The sequence below is a fragment of the Microtus oregoni genome, unplaced genomic scaffold, assembly GCF_018167655.1.
Source record: "Microtus oregoni isolate MIOR12 unplaced genomic scaffold, Mior012 000044F_ref0000062, whole genome shotgun sequence".
Taxonomy (NCBI): domain Eukaryota; kingdom Metazoa; phylum Chordata; class Mammalia; order Rodentia; family Cricetidae; genus Microtus; species Microtus oregoni.
The window spans coordinates 13551726-13572192 of record NW_024543218.1 but is presented as its reverse complement, the minus strand read 5'-3'; the positions used below and the strand labels follow the sequence as shown (position 1 = coordinate 13572192).

The following is a 20467-nucleotide window of genomic DNA, read 5'->3' as shown; positions in this document are numbered from 1 at the left end:
GGCTGAAAAGAAGATGCACAGCAAGTTGGGTGTGGTGGCACATAGTGTCATCTCCGCTACACAGGAGGTTTTCTTAGCCTATGAGCTTGAGAAACTCCCTGAGCAACGGAATGAGTTGTTCTGTCTAAATATCAAACCAAACGAAGCAGTAAAAAATATGTAACAAGAAAGAGAGATGTAAATAGGTTTAGATCCTGAAAAGCACCGTATAGCGTGCTTCGTAAGCATTTTTCTAAAAATGCATTATGTATTCCTCCATTAGTGTTATTCTGAGGAATGGAATTAGAATGGTTTGAATTTTTAATCATCCACTCCGCTTATATTATGCAGAGTAGACTGGGTTGCTGGTAAGAAATATATAAATCATGAAACAGCTTTGACAAAGCTCACCTGCCAAGACATTGATGGAAGTAGAGAGCTACAAGAGGATTGGAGGAACAACACAGTGGTAAACTGCACGGTTACCTCACTCTGCATAAGCAGATGGACTGAGTGTGGTAGGAAGGTAGAAGGAAAGAGGTGGAGATTAATGATCCCCAAGACCTCTGGGATTGGGCCGGGTGAGTTAATGCACGTACAATTCACTGGGCTTGGAAACAAGAGGCACTGGATGAATGATCATGGTGGAAGATAACATTCAAGCTTGAATACACTGACTTTTGACTTAGCTAAAGGATGGCAAGTTTGTCTGTGACTCTGGTTGAATTTTAACAGTTTTTGTAATAAAAATAAGATAGTTGTAGAGGCATTCTAATTATAAATATCAATAAAAAACAGTAAAACTATGTATTAAAAGGAAAGTAGCTGGGTGGTGGTGGTGTACGTTTTTAATCCCACCACTTGAGAGGCAGAGGTAGGCAGATCTTTGTGAGTTCAAGGCCAACCTGGTCTACAGAGCAAGTTCCAAGACAGTCAAGACTATTATATAGAGAAACCTTGCCTTCGAAAACTAAAAGAAGGAAGAAGGAGTAAAAATAATTCTTATGCTGTTTCCAATAAATGTATAAAATTAGACACAAAATTTATGAAAAACATTCTTTATGTGCAATGACTCAATTAAAATATACACTATGGATTTGAACAGAGTTTTCAAAATACCAACTTAAAATGGACAATAAATATCTTTAAAGGTGTTCATAATCCTTAGTGATTACTGAAATACAGATTAAAATAACTTTGAAATTTCATTTTCTCTCAGTCAGAATGGCTAAGATCAAGAAAACGAATTCAAGGCAAAAGAATCCTCATCCCTGCTAGCAGGGTGAAAACCAGTGCAGCTAGTTTAGAGAGCACAGTGGGATATCCTCATCCCTGCTAGCAGGGTAGGAATTAGCAGCTAGTTTAGAGAGCAGAATGGGAAATCCTCATCCCTGCTAGCAGGGTGGGAACCAGTGCAGCTAGTTTAGAGAGCAGAGTGGAAAATCCTTTAAAAAGCTAGGAGATCTCTGCTACCCAGCCATCCCTACCGTTCCTTGGCACCCTACTACAGAGATCCATGCTCAGTTCTGTACATTGTCACAATGCTCACAACAGCCAAATAGTTCAGACCATCCGAAAGTCTTCCGACAATGAACAAATAATGCGAATGTGGTGCACATGCATAATAGAATACTGTTCAAACTAGAAAGAAGAATGTAATCAAGAAATTTGTCTGTAAATGCACAGAACTTGAAAACATAATAGTGAGTCATATAACCCAGACCCATGAAGAAAAATGCAGGGCCTGGAGAGGTGACTTGGAGATGAAGAGCACTGGCTGTTCTTCCAGGAGTCCTGAGTTCAATTCCCAGCAACCACTTGGTGGCTCACAACCATCTGTAGTGAGATCTGGTGCCCTCTTCTGGCGTACAGGCATGCATGCAGGCAAAACACTGTATACATAATAAATAAATCTTGAAATAAATGGCAAAGATACATGCCACGGTTCTCTCTCATCTGTAGTTCCTAGCTCTAAATCCTCAACTGTGAGTGTACAACACAAAGTAAGCAAAGGAACCAGAAAAGTAGATCGGGACCATGTGGGAGAAGACCTAGAGAGAGGATCTTATATGGGTGCTACAAAGGGAAAAACTGGGGGTGGCTTTAATTGGAAGGGGGATTGAGAGTAATACAGGGGGAGGGGAGAAAGGAGAGATGATCACACTAAGGGTGTTGAGAAAAGTCATAGGGAAACATTATCTTTATAACCCTATCTAAAACATATAATATATGTGTTTGTGAATATCGTTTAAATGGAGCTGTGTTACATAGTGTGATAAAGATCCACTCAAGAACAATAAACTATAAAAAGGTGTCATGCCTGACACTTCAGGCATGAGCAATCTCCCTCAGAGCTGTTGGTCAAAGCTCCAAGAGGCCCAAAAACATCAAAGTGAATTGCCACTGCCTTGAAACTGGCGATAAGACTCTTTCTATTTCTGAAGATGAAACACTTTGAATTTAGTGGAACCCAGCTGAAACTGGCCTGGAAGCCTCCAGTCTGCAGACTGGCTCTCCTAATTTAGAGATGACATGTAAGATGCCAGGGAGCCCTACCCAGCTATAACATCAACGAACTACAACAATGACTGGCCCAGCAAGATTTCCCCAATGTTGAAGAAAGGAGTTCTCCCATTTCCTGCACAGCTTATAGTGGATAAAATGAAGGGGCAGAAGTAAACTCCTGTTCAGTGTTCTGTAGGAGTCCCTGCAGACCCCCACACTGAAACCAATCCAGATGATGAATGCAATACATTCTTTTGCAAGATAATTTTGCTCACTGACTTTGATATATTTATGGATTATATTTACTACTCACATAAATCAGAACTGACATATGTTTAACATAGATCATTGAATACATTTTGCTTATAGAATGTAGGCATATTAAGTGGCTTGGTACTGAGGAGGCGCTTGGATAAGAATATGGAGAAATAGTGTTAGTCTAAATTTACATCAGGAGGTGGCAAAAATATCAACTCACCTAACAGTAAGTTTGATGATAAAAGATACACAAACAAAAACATAAGAGTATTTATACTATAAGAGGAAATGGAACAACTCAGATGATCTATAGTAATAAAATTACCTGCATAAACTATAGTAGATTCAGGAATGAATGTGTGTGATTATTCTTCCATTTCCTCACACTGATATGACTGTCACATTAAATAAAGGCATAATCTTTTCATCAACGCATATAACTTGCATGTAAGAAATGAAATAGACTGGAAGGCACCTAAGGGCTCCTTACTGTTAGTGTAAAGTAACCCCAACTTCTTAAACAAATATGAATTATTGCAGATGGGTGAGTCTGTCACATGCAACCTTCAAGGATTGATCAAGAGATCTCTTTTATCACAGTGAAGAATTTCGAAAGCCTCCAGTCTATGAATCTAAAACGACAGTGTGGCAGTGAACACAGTTATGTGAAATCTGCATTATCCTGATGATATCTGATGAGTAACAGGATATTCCTTTGGCATTGCTCCTGCACAGTAAAACAAGGAAAACTACATTCAATGTGTAGACTGGTAATATGGAAACCTAACATTGGTGACGCAAACAGTATAAGGAAAAAAGATTTAAAACTACAGGGAAATTTGGTTAGCCTAGACATTTTTTTTTTAATTCAGAAGAAACGAAGAATACTTTAGACATGTAAAATCTTCTCAAGAATGATTTCCATTATCTTCCTGTCTGACTTACAAGCAGTTAATGAAAAAAACATTATTTTTCTGAAAAAAAAATCATATGCCTCTTTTTAAAACACAGGACTTGTTACAAATACCCAGAGAGACTGGCAAATCTACAAAATGACAGCAAATTAAAGTTATGAAATTAAGCAATCACAGCTATGGTGGTATTTTAATTCTGCCATTCTGTTACGGTGACCATTCCAGATTCCTTTTACATAAAAATTTGTTCAGACATTTCTAAAATCTCCTGTCTATTTCATCTGTGAAGAAAGCTTCTGGGTCTTCATCCTAACTAATTTCAAATTTGTATTTCAATAAATATAATTATGTAAATATTTATTTAAAAAAGCAGCAGTGACATTTATTGGTCTTCATGTCCCAGAAAAGCCAACAGTATATATAGTATATTATCTAATGAAAAAAATGTCTCAAGTCTCTTTCCAAATACTGATACTTAAATAGAGCCACGATCTATGTATTTTATATTAGAGAAAATAACTTCTAAAGCATTTTTTAAGTAATTCGAGCTTTGTAATTTCTACCTAGGCTTTCTGAAGGCAATAAATGTACAGATAATGTTAAGTAAATTAGGGAGAAAACTACAATTTGGATGAAGGGATGTCTCCCGGAACCTCAGGTACTTCTCTTCACCATGCTTAGGAGCTGTATAACTTGGAAGAGGGCCTCCCTGGACTTCGATGAGAAACCACACATGGGAAATAAAGGAAAGGACTGGCTTCACTAGGGCTATGCAAAGCCCTCAGAAGGGCTGACAGCAACTTCAATGCAAATGAATAGAAAGCATATTTGACAAATAAGACGTGTCAACTCAGGTGGCCTTGATAAATAAAAGTCGCTGCTTACAAGCACGTCCCGTGAGCAAGGCAGACCTCCCTGGATGAGGAAATGGGGTGTGCAACATAAAGAGGAACGCTGGCCAACAGGAACATGGCCAGAGCATGGACAATGTCTTTATAATCTCCACGGGAAGAGAAATATATATTCCCCTACAGCAGAAGGCCACAGGAACTAACTAAATATTTATCGATCTGCCTCGGCTCATGTCCTGGAGGGATTCGGGTAGAGGGAGATGGAGAGAGATGTAGTTAATCAGCTTGGAGATATATGGACAATTGCTTTTTTCTCCACTGGACTATTAAAAAGCTACACTGGACAAGTAAGTACGACATGGCAGATGGGCGGCCGGCCACCTGACCACTTTCTTAGAGGCCACAGAACTGATTTCTGCGAACACTGGGCAGTAATCAGGGAATTTTACATATCCAAAACTTTCTCAGTATGAATAAAAATACAAAAGCTTCCCTAAACCATGCCATTCTTTTTCTACTTGTGATTTTATTTTATTTTATAATTTCAAGTCGATAAATGGCTAAGTGCACCATACTGGTTTTAATTGCCTAAGTACGATTATGTTTTCAACTGTGCAGTTATTACTCAACTCTCCATCCCTACCTAGCGCCTTTCTCCCTCCTCCCCCCACTTCTCCCACTCTGTTCCTTCCTATCAAATACCAACTTAGCAATAACTACATGCCAAGCCCTGTTCTGAAGACATTAGCAAGTCCTTTTCTTTAATCCTTATCTAACCAATGAAACAAGTGTTATTTATTATGTCTTTAAAAAAAATCACACCAATAAAATCCCCCTTATTTTATTTGTTTTCTAAATAGTCTTTAAAACGGGATGAAAACAGCAATGTGTAAAATAAAATAATTTTCCAACTTGAATGGACAGATATAAAAGACGGGCAGATGAGAGCAACGTTTTAGAAAAATATCATTTATCTGTTCTGTAAAGATCAACAGAAGGAAAGATTATAAAACTGAATGAAATAAAGTTAGGAATGGGCCCACCCCAAATTATTTGGATGCCAGAGTAAGCCAATCCCAGCTGTTCTTCCTTCCTCTGGCTGCCATCTCTTGGAGAGCAGGCGGGGGAGTAGGAGCGAACAACCTGCCGGAGCGGCAGCTGGGCTGGTCTGGAAGGGGCGGGGGGGGGGGGGGGGGGGGGGGGGGGGGTAGTCTGCAAGACAAAGGGCAGTGGCGGAGGCTATCACTGGGAACGGAAATTTGGGAGGCAGGCTGCGGGTGGGCTCAGGAGTGAGGTGCCACAGCGATCTTACAACACACTGCAGTACGGACAGACCTCTCTCCTGGAGCATACCCAGGGAGCCAGAGCTTTCCCCACAGAACTAAGCCAATAGCACTTCTCCATTCCCTCCTGGTCACTATGTGGACGTGCAAGCCTGGAGCAATTCTGAGTCTGTTCTAATGATCCAGAGGAAATGAGCTTGCAGTGGAAGGCAAAGAGCATTCTTAATTCAGGACATCACGCTGTGGTTATTGCATGTTCACTAATACAGAAACAGAGTTGTCTAGGACAGGTTGTCTAAGGCATGAGCTCTGGTAGCAAACCACATGCAATAATATCCCAGCATAGCAATTATTTTACAGCATCTAACACTAGAAAGAACTGGTTGTCTCTCTAAGAAAGTATTCCCTGATTAGCCTAAAGGCATTGGTATAGATTGTCCCATTATCTTCCTGAGACAGAGTTTATCTGCATAGCTCTGGCTGTCCTGGGACTTTCTCTATAGATTAGGCTAGCCTTGAACCCACACCTTTACTTCCTGAGTGCTGGGATTAAAGGAATATGTCACCCCACCCTGATGATTTATTATTAAAATCTGCATTATTCCACAATCCTAAAATATATCTGACTTCAATTTGAGAATATTCATTGTGTGGGACATTTAAAAAAAGAAAAAAACTAACAAAGAAAATCTGTTAAAAGCAATGCCCAACTAACCCATAACTGTCGTCTTTAGCTGAAGGATATAACGATGGAGATAAAATTTATTTCTGTTAAGTGGAATTATAATTAACTGAATGATAATATTTTTCTTACTATAGTTCCTTGAATTTTGCTGTAGAAAGTTACAAGAAAATTAAAGTATATTAAGGTCACAGAAGCTTAACTAATCATTTCTCATTACTTTAACGAATTAGTATTGACTGATATTGTAATTGGTTGGGAAATACATTCCAGTATTTCCTATCTCTTTTCATTTTTTTCTTATTTCTTTTTGATTTATTTATTTATTATGAATACAACATTCTGCCTCCATGTATGCTCGCATGCCAGAAGAGGGCACCAGATCTCATTACAGATGATTGTGAGCCACCATGTGGTTGTTGGGAAATGAACTCAGGACCTCTGGAAGAGCAACCAGTGCTCTTAACCACTGAGCCATTTCTCTAGCCCCTCATTTTTTTTTTTTCTTTCTGGACATAATAGAAGGGAAATAGCTTGAGTTCTCATATTTGTGAAAACATACAATGATACAGATAATTAAATATCCTCGTAAGGAAATCTTTTAACATTTGACTGTGAAATTTTCTTTTGTTTTTATTTCAGTTTACGTTTTAAATATTAGTAACTCCTCTGAGAATAAATCATATGATTACTTCACATTAATCCCAACCCTAAACTGACAGCATGCTACTTGGTATTAACTTTAAGCAATTTTGAATATTTGACCTATACTCTCATCCAGCCAGAACTATGTATAACATATACAGATGAAGTACTGAGGTTGAATAATCTTTTACCTTTCTTCATTTTTACTGTTGTTACTCACGGGCTTTGTGGGTTTGCCTGAGATCTGGAGCGCTGTAGGAAGTCTAACAGCCGGTGGTTACCCGCCCACTGGGGCGTGGCCTCTTATGCTATCTATGCCGTTGTAAGGCATACATCCGGCCTCTTTTCCAGCTGCGGGATTCGGTTTCTGATCTCCTTTCAAGCAGAGGATTCTGGTTTGTGAGTCTATTCCTAAATAAATAACCATCTATTTCTCAATTCTGAGCTAATGTGGGTTTTCTTTTAAGCGTCCTTCTTCATTGGAGATAATGACAAATAATGACAAACCAAAGACAGCAGGATCAAATTACGCATCAAACAACCTCTCCCAAGGACAAACTGATAAAAAAAAAATTTAAAAATCTTTAAAAAAAAGAAAACACTTTGCTTTGTTCCACGAAGGTAGGACAAGGCTTCACAACCAAAATGCTGGATGAGCGATGGCTCTCTCGCAACGATTTCTCCGGCGCTGAGGTCACAGTTTTCCTTTACTGTTTCTTGGCGTCTGTTTCTTCAGCATTTATCAGTGTGGCCGTCAACAGGATATTGCACAGAATGGGAGACCACGACTGGAACAATGAGAGCAGATGAAGCAACCGGGGCCGTCAGGTGTCTAGCCTGCATGGATTCAGACCATTCCTGTGGAAACCTCAAACGGCATCTTTCAAATGGATTCCGGATTGTGTTTAAAGCCCTCTGGGTTCCTTTCCAGAACTGTCCAAAGAAAGAACCTGAAGCCATCGAGGACTTTTGAAGAAGTGGAAAGATAAATTTTCCTTACTTTTCCTGTCATTGGTGTTCTCCAATCGTTTCATTTTCTTCAATCTTTTTTTTAATTTTTTTTTTTATTTTCGAGACAGGGTTTCTCCGAAGACCTTGGTTCCTGCCCTGGAACTAGCTCTTGTAGACCAGGCTGGCCTCGAACTCACAGAGATCCACCTGCCTCTGCCTACCAAGTGCTGGAATTAAAAGCGTGTGCCACCACCGCCCGGCTCATTTTCTTCAATCTATTAGGAGCATTTTTAGAAGTGGCCTTCAGCCAGAATTTAAATAGATGATACTAATGTCATTATTTAGGGCAAATATATTATAGGTATTGAAATAAGTAATTAGTTATATTGCAAAACTAACATTCATTAGAATCAAAATAAACAATAAATCCTATAACTGCTACAAAAAATTTCAGAGTCAGAACAGGCAAGATTGTTCCAGGAGTACAAGTGGCCAGTGTTAATGACCTGAGTTAGATTCCCAGGGGCACAATGTAGAAGGAGAAAGTTGGCCCCCCCAAAGTTGTCCTTTGATCTCCACACACAGGTCACGACACATAAGCCCACACACATGTACACAAACAAAGAGTTTTTTTTTAATTTGCAAATCTACCTGAATTTTCATTAATAACATATCACTCACATTAAATAAATGAAAATTCCTCAGACTCACACAGAAATGAGGGAGGTAATTGAGGTGAAATGGATATCTAGAAGAGAGGGACCTCTGACAGGATCATTAGAGCGGGGAGGACTGAGAGCACAGCAGGAAGCTAGAGAGAGAAAATGCAAATGACTGGCTCATGGCTTCTGGCCCACCACTCACTCACTCGTCATCCAGACTGCGTTCCAATGCCCCTTTCCATCAAAGCTCTGTACTTCCTTAGACCTCATCTTCCTCATCTTGACATTTAGTACATAAAAATGTCTTCCTTTATCGTGATAAGTCTCTTCACAAATACGTCTTGCTTCTCTTAGGAATAGGGTTGTATAAGGTTCTCTCTTTGTCTTTCTTTCTCTCTCTCTCTCTCTCTCTCTCTCTCTCTCTCTCTCTGTGAGCATGCGTGTGTGTAAGAGAGAGAATAGAAAGAACTTTATCTTAGATCAAGTTCCTGTTCATAGGAAGATGGTGAAGTTAACAAAAGAAGTTCCCATATCCATAGACCCAGTTCTCCATTTATTAATTGTTTACCTAATGGTAACATCACAGCTATGGATGTGTAATTGTTAGCTAACACCCATGCCACATTTAGATATCCTTCGTTTTACCTGGCAAACTTTTGCTGCCCTCAGGATCCCATCCAGCACACCATTTATAGTCCTAAAAGACTTTCTTTCCTACATTCTAGAATCCTAGCTTCGTGCTCAGTCTCTAAACACTGATAAAGCTCAACAGGCATTCAAAGAATAAGACGTTGTTGAATTAACCCATCTTTTTGGGAAAGCTAAAAGCTTCTACATTTCCAGTGGGAGATAAGATTCAGAGCACATGGATTAAACATCGGTGAAATCATTCTGTTATTGGTCCAGGGAAAATGCCCTTTGTGAGATGTACATGTTCTAAAATTTCACAGAAAGCTTCTCCATAATCGACCAGACTTCTGAACTTAAAATAGAAATATGTCTCCAATTTACAACATCAGTAATGAATAGAATATTTTCATATGCTAAACTGCAATCACTATGTGCAAACACATCATGCTCAATTAAAACTAATCAGAGAATCGTACTATAGCTCAACTTCTATGCTGTGGTCTCAAGACGAGTCCTATAATTTAGACATTGGGATGCTGTAGTTAGCAGGAGCTCTAGAACAAGGTGGACTTTATTTGGCCATAATGTGGAAGGCAACTAAACATGTTTTCATTTGAAATTCTATAGATGGTAGACACCCATGCCATAAGTACAGTCTTTAGAAATGACTTAAATAAGTAATTTTATTCCCTACACAATGGCAACACAAACAATTCTATCTTGACTTTACATAACGTAAAGGCAATTCTACAAACTAAGGAACAGTATAAACATCACAATATCAAATTATATATTACATATTTCTAGGTTGTGGTGCACTTTTCTGTAGCCATCACTTGGGACAGAGTAGCTTTATTGGCTTCTTTCTAACCCTAAAGAAAGTGAATCTCAGAGTTCAATGTCTTTGCAAGAATCAGGAAGTAGAAATAAGATACACTGCAGACTCAAATCCAAAAATTTAAAAATTGTTCATCCGTACGCTTTTCACCACAGAATACTGCTTCCAAAGTCCTGTCATGTTTAAAGAATCTGGAGAAACAGACACACGGGGAGGCCATCAGAGAAGAAAGAAGTCCATGCATTTGGGGAACCGGAAGGGACCTGAGGCAGCACCAGCACGTGGTCCCCAGTAAACTGCACTCAGGAAACAAGCAATCAGGAGTGGTAAATAACAGCAAGCAATGGAGAGAACCCCTTTTGTTTGGCCTTTTGATCTACAGTACGTTTTGAACTCAGAATTTAAAGCGCGCTTCAGCCCCCTCGTTTCCAAGAGAGGATGGGTCAGAACAGGCTGGCTGCTATTCTCTCCCTACTTTATTCTCCTTCTCTTTGCCGCTCTTCTTCTGTGGGGTTGTAGAGCACTGGCCGCCTGAAATCACCGGTGGGACTTATTCTTAGCAAATTTTGTGCCCCCACAGAAACCTAAAAAGAAAGCTCTCCTTTTGTTCTCGCTTTCCCCGAAGCTAAGGCTCAAAAAACTGAGCGCATAGAAGTCAGTAGGTTTGAACTGATAATAGTCTGCCTTTCCCCTAACTCAAGTTTAGCATCCCCATACTTCCATTGCCTCAATCTCTTGGTACGGTTGAGCATCAGCTACCAGCCTGAAAAGAACAGTCTAGAGAAGGGAGATTAGATGTTTGATTATCCAGTGAGTTATCCATCTACTATTTCATTAGAAGATGAATTTCAACGAATTCTAACTACCTAATAATTGTAATTTTTTCTGATTTAAAGCTCTATCTTGCTTTCTGGTCATCAAATTAAATAACAAAAATAAAATGAAGTTTGAAGGGAAACTGAGAATAAATGAATACATGTCACTCTCGACAAGTTGTTTGACTCTTATTTGTCGGCCTAAAGTGAGGAAAAGATAAGGAATTCCTGTATGAGAAAAAAAACAAACCAGGAGAGAGACGGTACGAACTGCATGCTATGTAGCAGAGGACCCAACTGGCAAAAAAGGAGGAATCCTGTGATTGCCCAAAAATGGAATATGCGTGCAAAGTAGTGTTTAGAAGAAAAAATTCGAGGATTACACATAGATGGGAAAGCGAGGGATGCCGGGAAAGGACTTCCTGAAACCCTGCTGTTTCCCTCACCATGGGTAAGGAGGTGGATACTCAGGCAAGGCTAAGCCCTTCTTCTAAAGTGAGCTTTACGGAAGGAGCCATAAACAGCTGCTCAGCATGCCTCAGTTTCCCCGGAACCTTTCACACACCACCCCATCACACTCCGCTTTGGAGATCACAGTGTCCAAGGTGTTGTGCCTTACTCCTGCGGCGATGAGCACTTGCTGAAGTCCAGCGAGGTGTAGGTGGTCAGTCCCGTCCCCGCCCCCCGACCTTGTTTGTCCCGGGATGGCAGAGCTTAAGGCTGTCTTTCACTTTCAAAGCAAACAACACTGCTGAGCTGATAGCCGCCTACCGGACACTGTTTAGACTAAGCTTGCTCAGTGTGGTCTGGCTTTTGTAATATCAGCCCTATTGTGCTTTACAATGTTGGGTCTACAATTACCTTTGTTAGGTAGGCATCTTTAGGAATTGATCTGCTGCCTCCAAAGTTCCAACTTCCTTTAAACTATTAACAAAGTAATTCTGCAGTAACTTAAATTACAAAGACACCAACTTCTGTACTATGTGTAGCCTTCTACAACAGTAGGAACTGACTTTAATAAAAAAAAAAAAATCTTGCTTTTAGTGAAAACCTGTGATGAGTATCTACACTTATTTTAAATTGGAAGCTAAGAGTTTGAGCATGATTATTTTCACAATGAAAAAGGAAAACCAGCGTAGATGATGCTTTCCAACTGACCTCTGGTTCACTGAGTCAGTTTGGAAAAGCTACCTAAGGGTAAAGTATTGTGCTTCTTCAGTTTCTGTCTTCTTCCCTGATCCTTCCCAATCTGCAAATTAAACACTACATTGCTTTAAAACTGAGGAGACTCATGCTCACTAAATACAAGTTACTTGCTCACGCCATGCAACAGAAGCTAGGTTGGAATTAGGCATGCTTCATCAAAAATGAGGGACTGAGGCCATCAAAATAAGAATTGTGAGAGTGTTTTTTAATGTCTGGGCCTTAAATATTTGTTCTACTGGTCATTCTAAGCCCATGGGTAGAGAACACTGATGGCTGAGAATTTAGTTATCAGGGATAGATGTGGAATTCACTTTTCAGGTTAAAAAGCTTCAAGCAGGGGGTAGACATGATGGCACAAGCCTTTAATCCCAGCAGCACTCAGGAGGCAGAGGCAGGCAGATCTGAGTTTGAGGCTAACCTGGTGTACATAATGAGTTTAAGACAGCCAGGATACTACACAGTGAAACCCTGTCTCAGACAACAAAAACAAAACCAAAAAGCCTTCAAGGAAACTAGTGAATTTCTCTTGTATTTTTTAAGGGCCATTGAAAGGCAAGATTACTAGGTCAGAGTATAATGTTAATAGGAGGAAAGGCTGTGATCTACGCATTAGAATCTCAAAAGGCAGAGGTGTTTTTGAATAAGCGATTGCTTTGACTACCACAGGCTCATGGGAAGACAAGGCATCAATCCTGAGGAGCTGTCAGCTCTTGAAATCAGTAGTCCTGAAAGAAATGTTCCCTCAGGGGCTGGAGAGATGGCTCAGTGGTTAAGAGCATTGCCTGCTCTTCCAAAGGTCCTGAGTTCAATTCCCAGCAACCACATGGTGGCTCACAACCATCTGTAATAAGGTCTGATACCTTCTTCTGGCCTGCAGGCATACACACAGATAGACTATTGTATACATAACAAATAAATAAATAAATATTTAAAAAACAAAGAGATGTTCCCTCAGCAGCAGAAACTGAAACCTTTGGTTTACACGTGGCACTAACATGTTTTTAACAAGTTGAGAATAACTCACCTACAAATGTATTGTCATTGCCATCTTTACGATGTATGCAAAGAACAATGCTTGTTTACGTCTAAGGAATACCTAAAGGCATTGATATTTCTCTGTTTCAAATCCTGTTATGGAAGCCATTATTTACCATAACCAACCATTTCCTTACACAATTTATTGAGCGTTCTGAAGCATCAGGTGTGAACTAGCAACACTGGTATTGGAACTAAAAAAGAAATCTAAATCGTCACTATGCACCCTTAGGAGATATTATGAGTAATTTCATTTCAGCACGGCTTTGCTTTGAACTGTAAAACTGAGGGCCACTTATGAGAGTAATGACAGTGTCTGAATGGGGATGGGCGTCTACAGAGTGCCTTACTGGATTCTTGCTGACCAAATTCCTCTATGAAACCACAAAACATTTAAGATAAAGGAGTAAAGTTTTACACACTCTCCTACCCAGAAACCTGCAATGAACCCTTTAGACATCACTAATGAAATAAAACTGACTCAACAGATTGCTAGCAATTTCTCCCAGCAACCACTAAGTTAATAGCTTGGCAGTTTATTATGTGAACACAGAATTAAAGCATAGAATTGAGAAGTGATCTCATCTCTGGAAGAGAAAAAAGAGACGAAATGCCCTGAGGCTAAGTGACAAATTCAGCTTCACTAGTGAGACAACAATATGGCAAAATAAAGGTTTAAAAGAATACTTCATTATTTCATCCTGATTTTTATTGTATATATTTATTAATCAAGAGCAGGCATAGATCTTATTTTCCATATAGAAAGTTGCCCTCAAAAGGATTCTTAGATAGCTATACAGACATAAATTATTATCTAGTTAATTAATAAACTTCTTCTGTGGCCTTTTCTAACCCTGACCCTCAGGCTCCTTCAATTCTCTAAGAAGGAATAGCTGTTTTACCTCTGTGATCTTCAATAACCGTATAAGAACTGAGTGATTCATGGAATGACTGATGTACTGATACGATATCCATGTAGCATCCGATAAATACAAAAATAAAAGTTCAATAAGTACCATTCTTACTTATTACTTACATAGACTTTTTCTACAGAAAGCATTTTTGTGTAAGCCCAAACTCAAAGAAACATTGTTATTTCTTAACATAAACCGTTGGTTAAGAAAGCCACCCTGTCATTCTCGCCAACACTCCCCGATAGAGTCTAGCATGGAGGTTAATGTTCACTCCTGAGTCCTATTTAACTACTGTGATTATGAATCATGCCTTATGACCAGTTTTTATTTATTAACACCCAGAGATGTGTGACTAATATCACTACTGATAATGCTTAGCTACTGACTGAAACCAAACTTTGAGCTGGGTCAGGAAATAATAGCTTAGTTACTGCCTTATTTTATTTTAATTTTTAGTTATTCAAGTCCAGGACAAACATGTAAAGCTTTCCTTAAATTGTATTTTAATGATTATATATATATATGTGTGTGTGTGTGTGTGTGTGTGTGTGTGTGTGTGTGTGTGTGTGTGTGTGAGAGAGAGAGAGAGAGAGAGAGAGAGAGAGAGAGAGAGAGAGTTGTAAATCATTGTGGTAATCAGAGCAAATATTGGCCATGGAAAGTTGGCGATGAAGATGGAGTAATGATCTTCTAAGTTGGCATAACTAAGGCACAAAGGTATGGAAGATGGGGCTGGAAAGATGGCTCAGTGGTTAAGAGCATTGCCTGCTCTTCCAAAGGTTCTGAGTTCAATTCCCAGCAACTACATGGTGGCTCACAACCATCTGTAATGAGGTCTGGTGCCCTCTTTTGGCCTGCAGACATACACACTGACAGAATATTGTATACATAATAAATAAATAAATTTAAAAAAAAAAGAACTTTGCCCTTTCCCTCACTATAAAACATCCATATTAAAAAAAAAAAAAAGGTATGGAAGATGGCACTTGGTATGAATGGCTCACGAAGATCATCCATCACATTTTCTTCCTGTATGGCAGCACTGTTTTAACACCTGTTCATATCTAAGTTCCCTCCATTGCCAACGGTCATTTCCCTTAGAACTTGCTGCCTTCCACAACAATCAACAATGTAGTTGGCAAGAAATATTAGTAATGTATTCAATTTTAGATTATAAAGTGCATTCTCTAGTATTGTAGATCTTCTCCAACCCTCAGTGAAATATACAAGAAGGGCCCCCACGGCATCCTGTATTTTTCACACTGATGCACAAATCGCCATCATAAGGAAGAGTAGGGCATTGGATGGAGGCTGCTAATATCACACCCTGAGTTCTTGTGACTGTGGCAGATCAGTCAGAATGCCTAAATACAGGCACACTGCTTAACACTTTCTAGGTCTAGATTTATGTGTATGGGTGTCCCTTCAAAGCCTCCGTTTATAATGTCAACACATCTTGACCTAACTGTCTGTTCCCCAAAGATCCTAGGAGAACACTCTTTTGCTGAAACACCACTCTCTGTGTCTTTTGTGACCATTCTTCCTCATGAGGACGTTGAGCTCCTGTCTTCCAGACTCCCTGATGGATTGTTCCTGACTGAATTCTCGGTTGATCAGATCTTTCTACAGATACTGTGATTGCTTCTTTGCTAATTGGTTTTTTTGTTTTTTCCTTCTCTCAACTCCTTTATCAAGAAGGTTATTTTTGTTTTCCCAGTAACCTCATTAATGCAGGATGGTGACAGATAAGGAAAGAGCAGACACCAAGGAGGAACCACTCAGGTCTTCAGGACTCCTCCTCATTCTTTCCATTTGTTCTTTCTTGAGGATCACAAGGAGAGCTCTTTGAACAGAAAGTGCGTTCTTTATTAATCTTATCAATGCCATCTTCGTTCGCAGGAACAACTAAGTGCACATGGAGCATGACTACTCTCCAACTTGAAAATTTTTGCCTTATATAGTCAACCTCAACGCTACTCAGATCTTGACTTCTGGACTGAAAAGTCTTTCAGAAAGAGATAGCATCTTGCTTTTCTTCCCTGAAACTCACTCTGCAGACCAGACTGCCTCAAACCGAGAGATCTGCCTGCTTCTGCTTCCCAAGTGCTAGGATTAAAGGCTTTCGCCACCAACTCCCAACTTTGTTTTCATTTGTTAACTAAGCTTATTTGTTCTTATAAATTTCAACAAGAGAGACATGTATGTTCTGAACAGGAATTGCCCTGTCTTTTCATGTTCTCTACTTGTCCCAGATTGACACATTTTCCGAATAATGATATAGTAAGAAGAACAAAAGATGAATACCTCCCATCATAGGTGAAGAATAAATGTTTGGAAATAAACTAGAAGGCACTCTCTATTCCATACTCCCTTCCTACTTAGTAGCCTTCTTCTGGAAAAGTCTATTGAAGAACAAGCCATTGCCAGATGGGCAGAAGAGCAGAAGAAAAATGAAGGGATTTGTGGGTTTCCAGATATTTTTCTGAACACACATTTAGACAAATTAACTCAGGCTTGGCGCATGAGAGTTAAATGCCTTCCTTCTCGGGAAGATCCCCCCCCTCTAATCTTGGAAGTGGAGGGTGTAAGAACAGTGACTGCCCTTCTCCCACCCTTCTCGCGCACGGTATAGACCACTGTCAGGAGAAGAATGATGGATGCATACCACAGGCCACATCTAGGGAGCTGACAGTGTTACCTGCTGGGGTCAGGCAGCAACACAGAGGTGCTGTTCCATAGATGCCCATTTTCTTATTTGAAGGAAAGAACTTCCGTTGGGAATATTAATGGCTTAAATCCTCTTCCTACTGAAAAACCAACGTCACTGCCACCATTCAATACTCCAGATGATTAACCTGCATTCAACTATTCCTAATATTTGAAGACTCCTGGAACAGCTCCTGAATTCCAGAGTGTGGAGGAGCAAGGGGCTCATTTTATGCTGGCCAAACTGGGTGTCCTTGCTCTGACATTCTTTGATTCCCCTGTCACTGAGGCACCTGTGGTACAGCAAGCATTTGTATAAAATCACCACCATAAAAGTGTCTGTTTAGCTCATCCTGATAAAAGGTGAAGAAATGCCAAAGAGAAATCTTGCGAGAGTTTTCTGTCTAGTACACACAGATACTAGCAGCTCCTCTCGACGACAGCAAATGACACAGCTCATAACATCACTTACAGTCATCTCTCTGATTAACAGAGACATCTTGAAGACGAGCTTGACAAAAGTATAAAAATGAGATTTGGTACACTGACCAAATCGTAATCTCCAAATCAAATGAGACAGTTTGGAAAACATACTAATACTGAGCTATCAAAAGCCAAGCACTCCTGGGGCAGAAAGGTTAATAGAAGGCCTAACAGAATCGCAGCATGTCAAAACTGACAGCTCACCCGCTTTTCTTTCTTCTCTACATTTTTATTCCGTTTTCCACCACAAAACAGAAAAAAAAAAAGAAAAGAAAAGAAAAATTATGGCAGAGTTGAAGCTCGGAGGAAAAAACTACCTTTAAATCAATCCTCTTCCATGACTCATGTGTCCTTTTGCCTGCATTCCGTCCTTCTTCATCACCTAATATGACCCTTCCTTGGGTCTGCTGTCTAAATGCCATACTACACCTAAGTTCGTTACACTTGCTCCTGTTTACAGAAGCACAGCACACATTATAGGGTAGGATCCACGTATCAGGGAGATATACAGTGTTTTTCTGCCTGAGTTTGGGTCACCTCCCTTAACGGTATGCTTTCCAAGGCCACTCATTTTCCTGCAAATTTATGATTTTATTTTTTTTTCATAAAATCTATATGAAAAGTGAGCTTCATGTATACCAACAATTTATGCTCAGAAAAAAGTAATTAGAAAAAAAACATTCATAATAGCTCTAAAATAAATACTACTTATAAGAAACAGAATCAACTGTTTGTTTCTGGCATCCTCATTTTCCACATTCCCTCCCATTCATTTGGCACCATGATATATTTGGCTACAACTTCTAGCAGAGACTTTGATAACTATCATAATATAACGTCCTAAATCAAAAGCCATTTGCTAATCCAGGACACTATATTTCATATACTTTACAGAGGTAGTGTTCATATATTTTTAAACATTTTGGTACTGACTACATAATATAACAAGAAAATTATCTAATTCAAGAACATATCCATAGTTTTAAGTATTAAGAGGAGAAATTTCTACAATCCCCAATACATTTTCTGCTGTCCAATAAGAAGACATAAAGACCATGTATGTCATACAAAACTCAGACCTGCTATTTCCAGCTTCTACCTTATACCCAAAAGTACAGGTTCTGTCTTTCCATAGTGAAAGACAATTTAAGAGCTTACTCAGCTTGGAAAAAAGAAAAAAAAGGCTCTTATGTAATCCTTATTATTGCATCTGTTCTCTGTCTTAACTGGTGGTGGCAATGAATACTTCATTCCCAACAATTTATTCCAATTCCTTTGAAGTCAACAAAATCACTTCCTCCTAAAACAGATTTTGTCCCTTGTTTGCTTGCTGACAGGAGAACTCGTAATTGATTTTGACTGGTCCTGATGCAAAACCTATCATCTTTATGATCATTTATTTATGAATATGATGTTGCTGTGTAAGACCTAAGTGCAGAATTAAATAAATAAATAAATAAATAAACAAACTCTGCTAGACCGTCAGTAAAAACAAGACGAATGCACATTTAGAAGAAAGGACTAGTGCTTACTAAAATGTAAGTCAATTTACCATGATTGCCAATAGGCTGCTTTATTTTGCCACATATCACATTATTCAAATAACCATCTCAGCATGAAGGCTAATTTGTATTAGTTGTTAGTCATTACATGTAATAACATTACATGTTATTACATGGGGGTGGTATCATTTTTCCCCCCTCAGGAATTTTCTCCTCCTCTCAATCTCATAATAAAGAAAACAAACAAAATACCCAAATTAAAAAAAAAGTGTACTTCTATTTTCAAAGCATGTCCCATATAGCTCCCATAATGTAAGTGGTGTTATTTCAGTACCTACTGCTCACTTGGTGGATTCAGCCTTTCCAGCTATTAGCAACTGTGCCCCACCTTCTCAGTTCTGTGAACTTCTCAAGAATAATATCTGATAATTCTAGGGCAGAAATAACACCTCCAAGTTGGCATGTGATTTAACACTTTTTACCAGATGAGGTAGGATATGTTAACTCGAGGTGCTTCCGATCCTGGGTGAGTTTTGCAGTAGGTTTCAGGTGCACTTTTGAGGTCTTGGAAGATGATGGACCTGTGTTAAGGGGCTTTCCCATTTGGGCATTTTCCTAACAAAAGGATACGGAAAGGGAACTTACCTTTATGTGACAGGCGTAGCCTGGGGTAGGCGGGGTCCGCGGTGTGACCTGGGGTCCAGAGCTCCAGCAGGTGACCCCAGAGCAGCAAGGTGAGGATGCGTCCGACCGGTGCCATGGTGTGTGCCGGCTCTCCCGTAGCCTCGGCAGCCTCACTTTAAGGCAGGATCGACTCAGTTCTTCTTAGGACTTCCCTCCAGGGCCAACTGCAGGCGACAGGCTTTGTCACAAACAGAGGGGGTTGTCATCAGAAAAACACCATTCCCAAGTACCATTCCCTGGGCAGATTTGGATCCGCAAAGCCTCCCTCTCCTCGGGACCGGTGGTTTAGAAGCGCAGAGCAAGAGGGCATTCCATTCCAAGGAGCGCGTCTTAAGAGCCAGGTCCCGGCTGGAGCTGTCGCCGTCACCCAGCCGCGGGCGTGAGGAGGAGGCTGGGACTGGCTTCAATCTCCCCGCCAGCTATTCATTGAGAAAACAGCCGGAGCCGACCGGCAACCTCCCCCAGCTCTTCCCCCAGCCTCCCCCAAGCCTCCCAGAAGTCAGCCTCCTGCACTGACTTGCCGAGCAGCTAGCTCTTCTTCGCCTCTCCTCGCGCTAATTAAAAGCAAGAAGTGCCACTTGCGCCAGGAGCGCGGGATCCACCCAGCGGGGATGCCGCCTGTCAGCGCTCTGTTTACAGGAAAGTTCAGGCAGGGTTGAGCCCGCGCGCGTTTCTAGGAAGTGTCTCCAGCCCACGTGCCCCGCTGCATCTCCGCGGCTGTGACGCGCCCGCCGGGCTCGGGAGACAGGTCCTCACCCTGGCGGGGCGTGGCCAGGAAAACCTGCATAATACCCTGATTATTTAAGAATGTGAAAGCCTGGGACTTGGCCTCGGGAAGGACTTTTAAATGCTCCCTCACCAAGGGCGATCCCTGAATAAATCCACTTTTTAAAATCCTCTGCCACCATCCAGGAGCCAAATTAA

At 40.2% G+C, this 20467-nt stretch overlaps 1 protein-coding gene across 2 annotated transcripts in view; it reads right to left on the bottom strand.

Moving 5' to 3' along the window:
• LOC121434778 (semaphorin-3E) overlaps positions 1–20226 on the bottom strand; it is a 229342-nt gene extending 209116 nt beyond the window's left edge. Inside the window, exons 1-2 of one of the 2 annotated variants that reach the window (XM_041633751.1) lie at positions 20061–20226; positions 19505–19707 (exon numbers count right to left, since the gene is read on the bottom strand). In XM_041633751.1, the coding sequence (XP_041489685.1) occupies positions 19505–19619 (115 nt within the window). In that variant the 5' untranslated portion in view covers positions 19620–19707; positions 20061–20226. Of the gene's footprint in view, positions 1–19504 lie in introns of both variants that reach the window. The other variant, XM_041633750.1, reaches the window with a different exon arrangement.
• Positions 20227–20467: the final 241 nt, after the last annotated feature.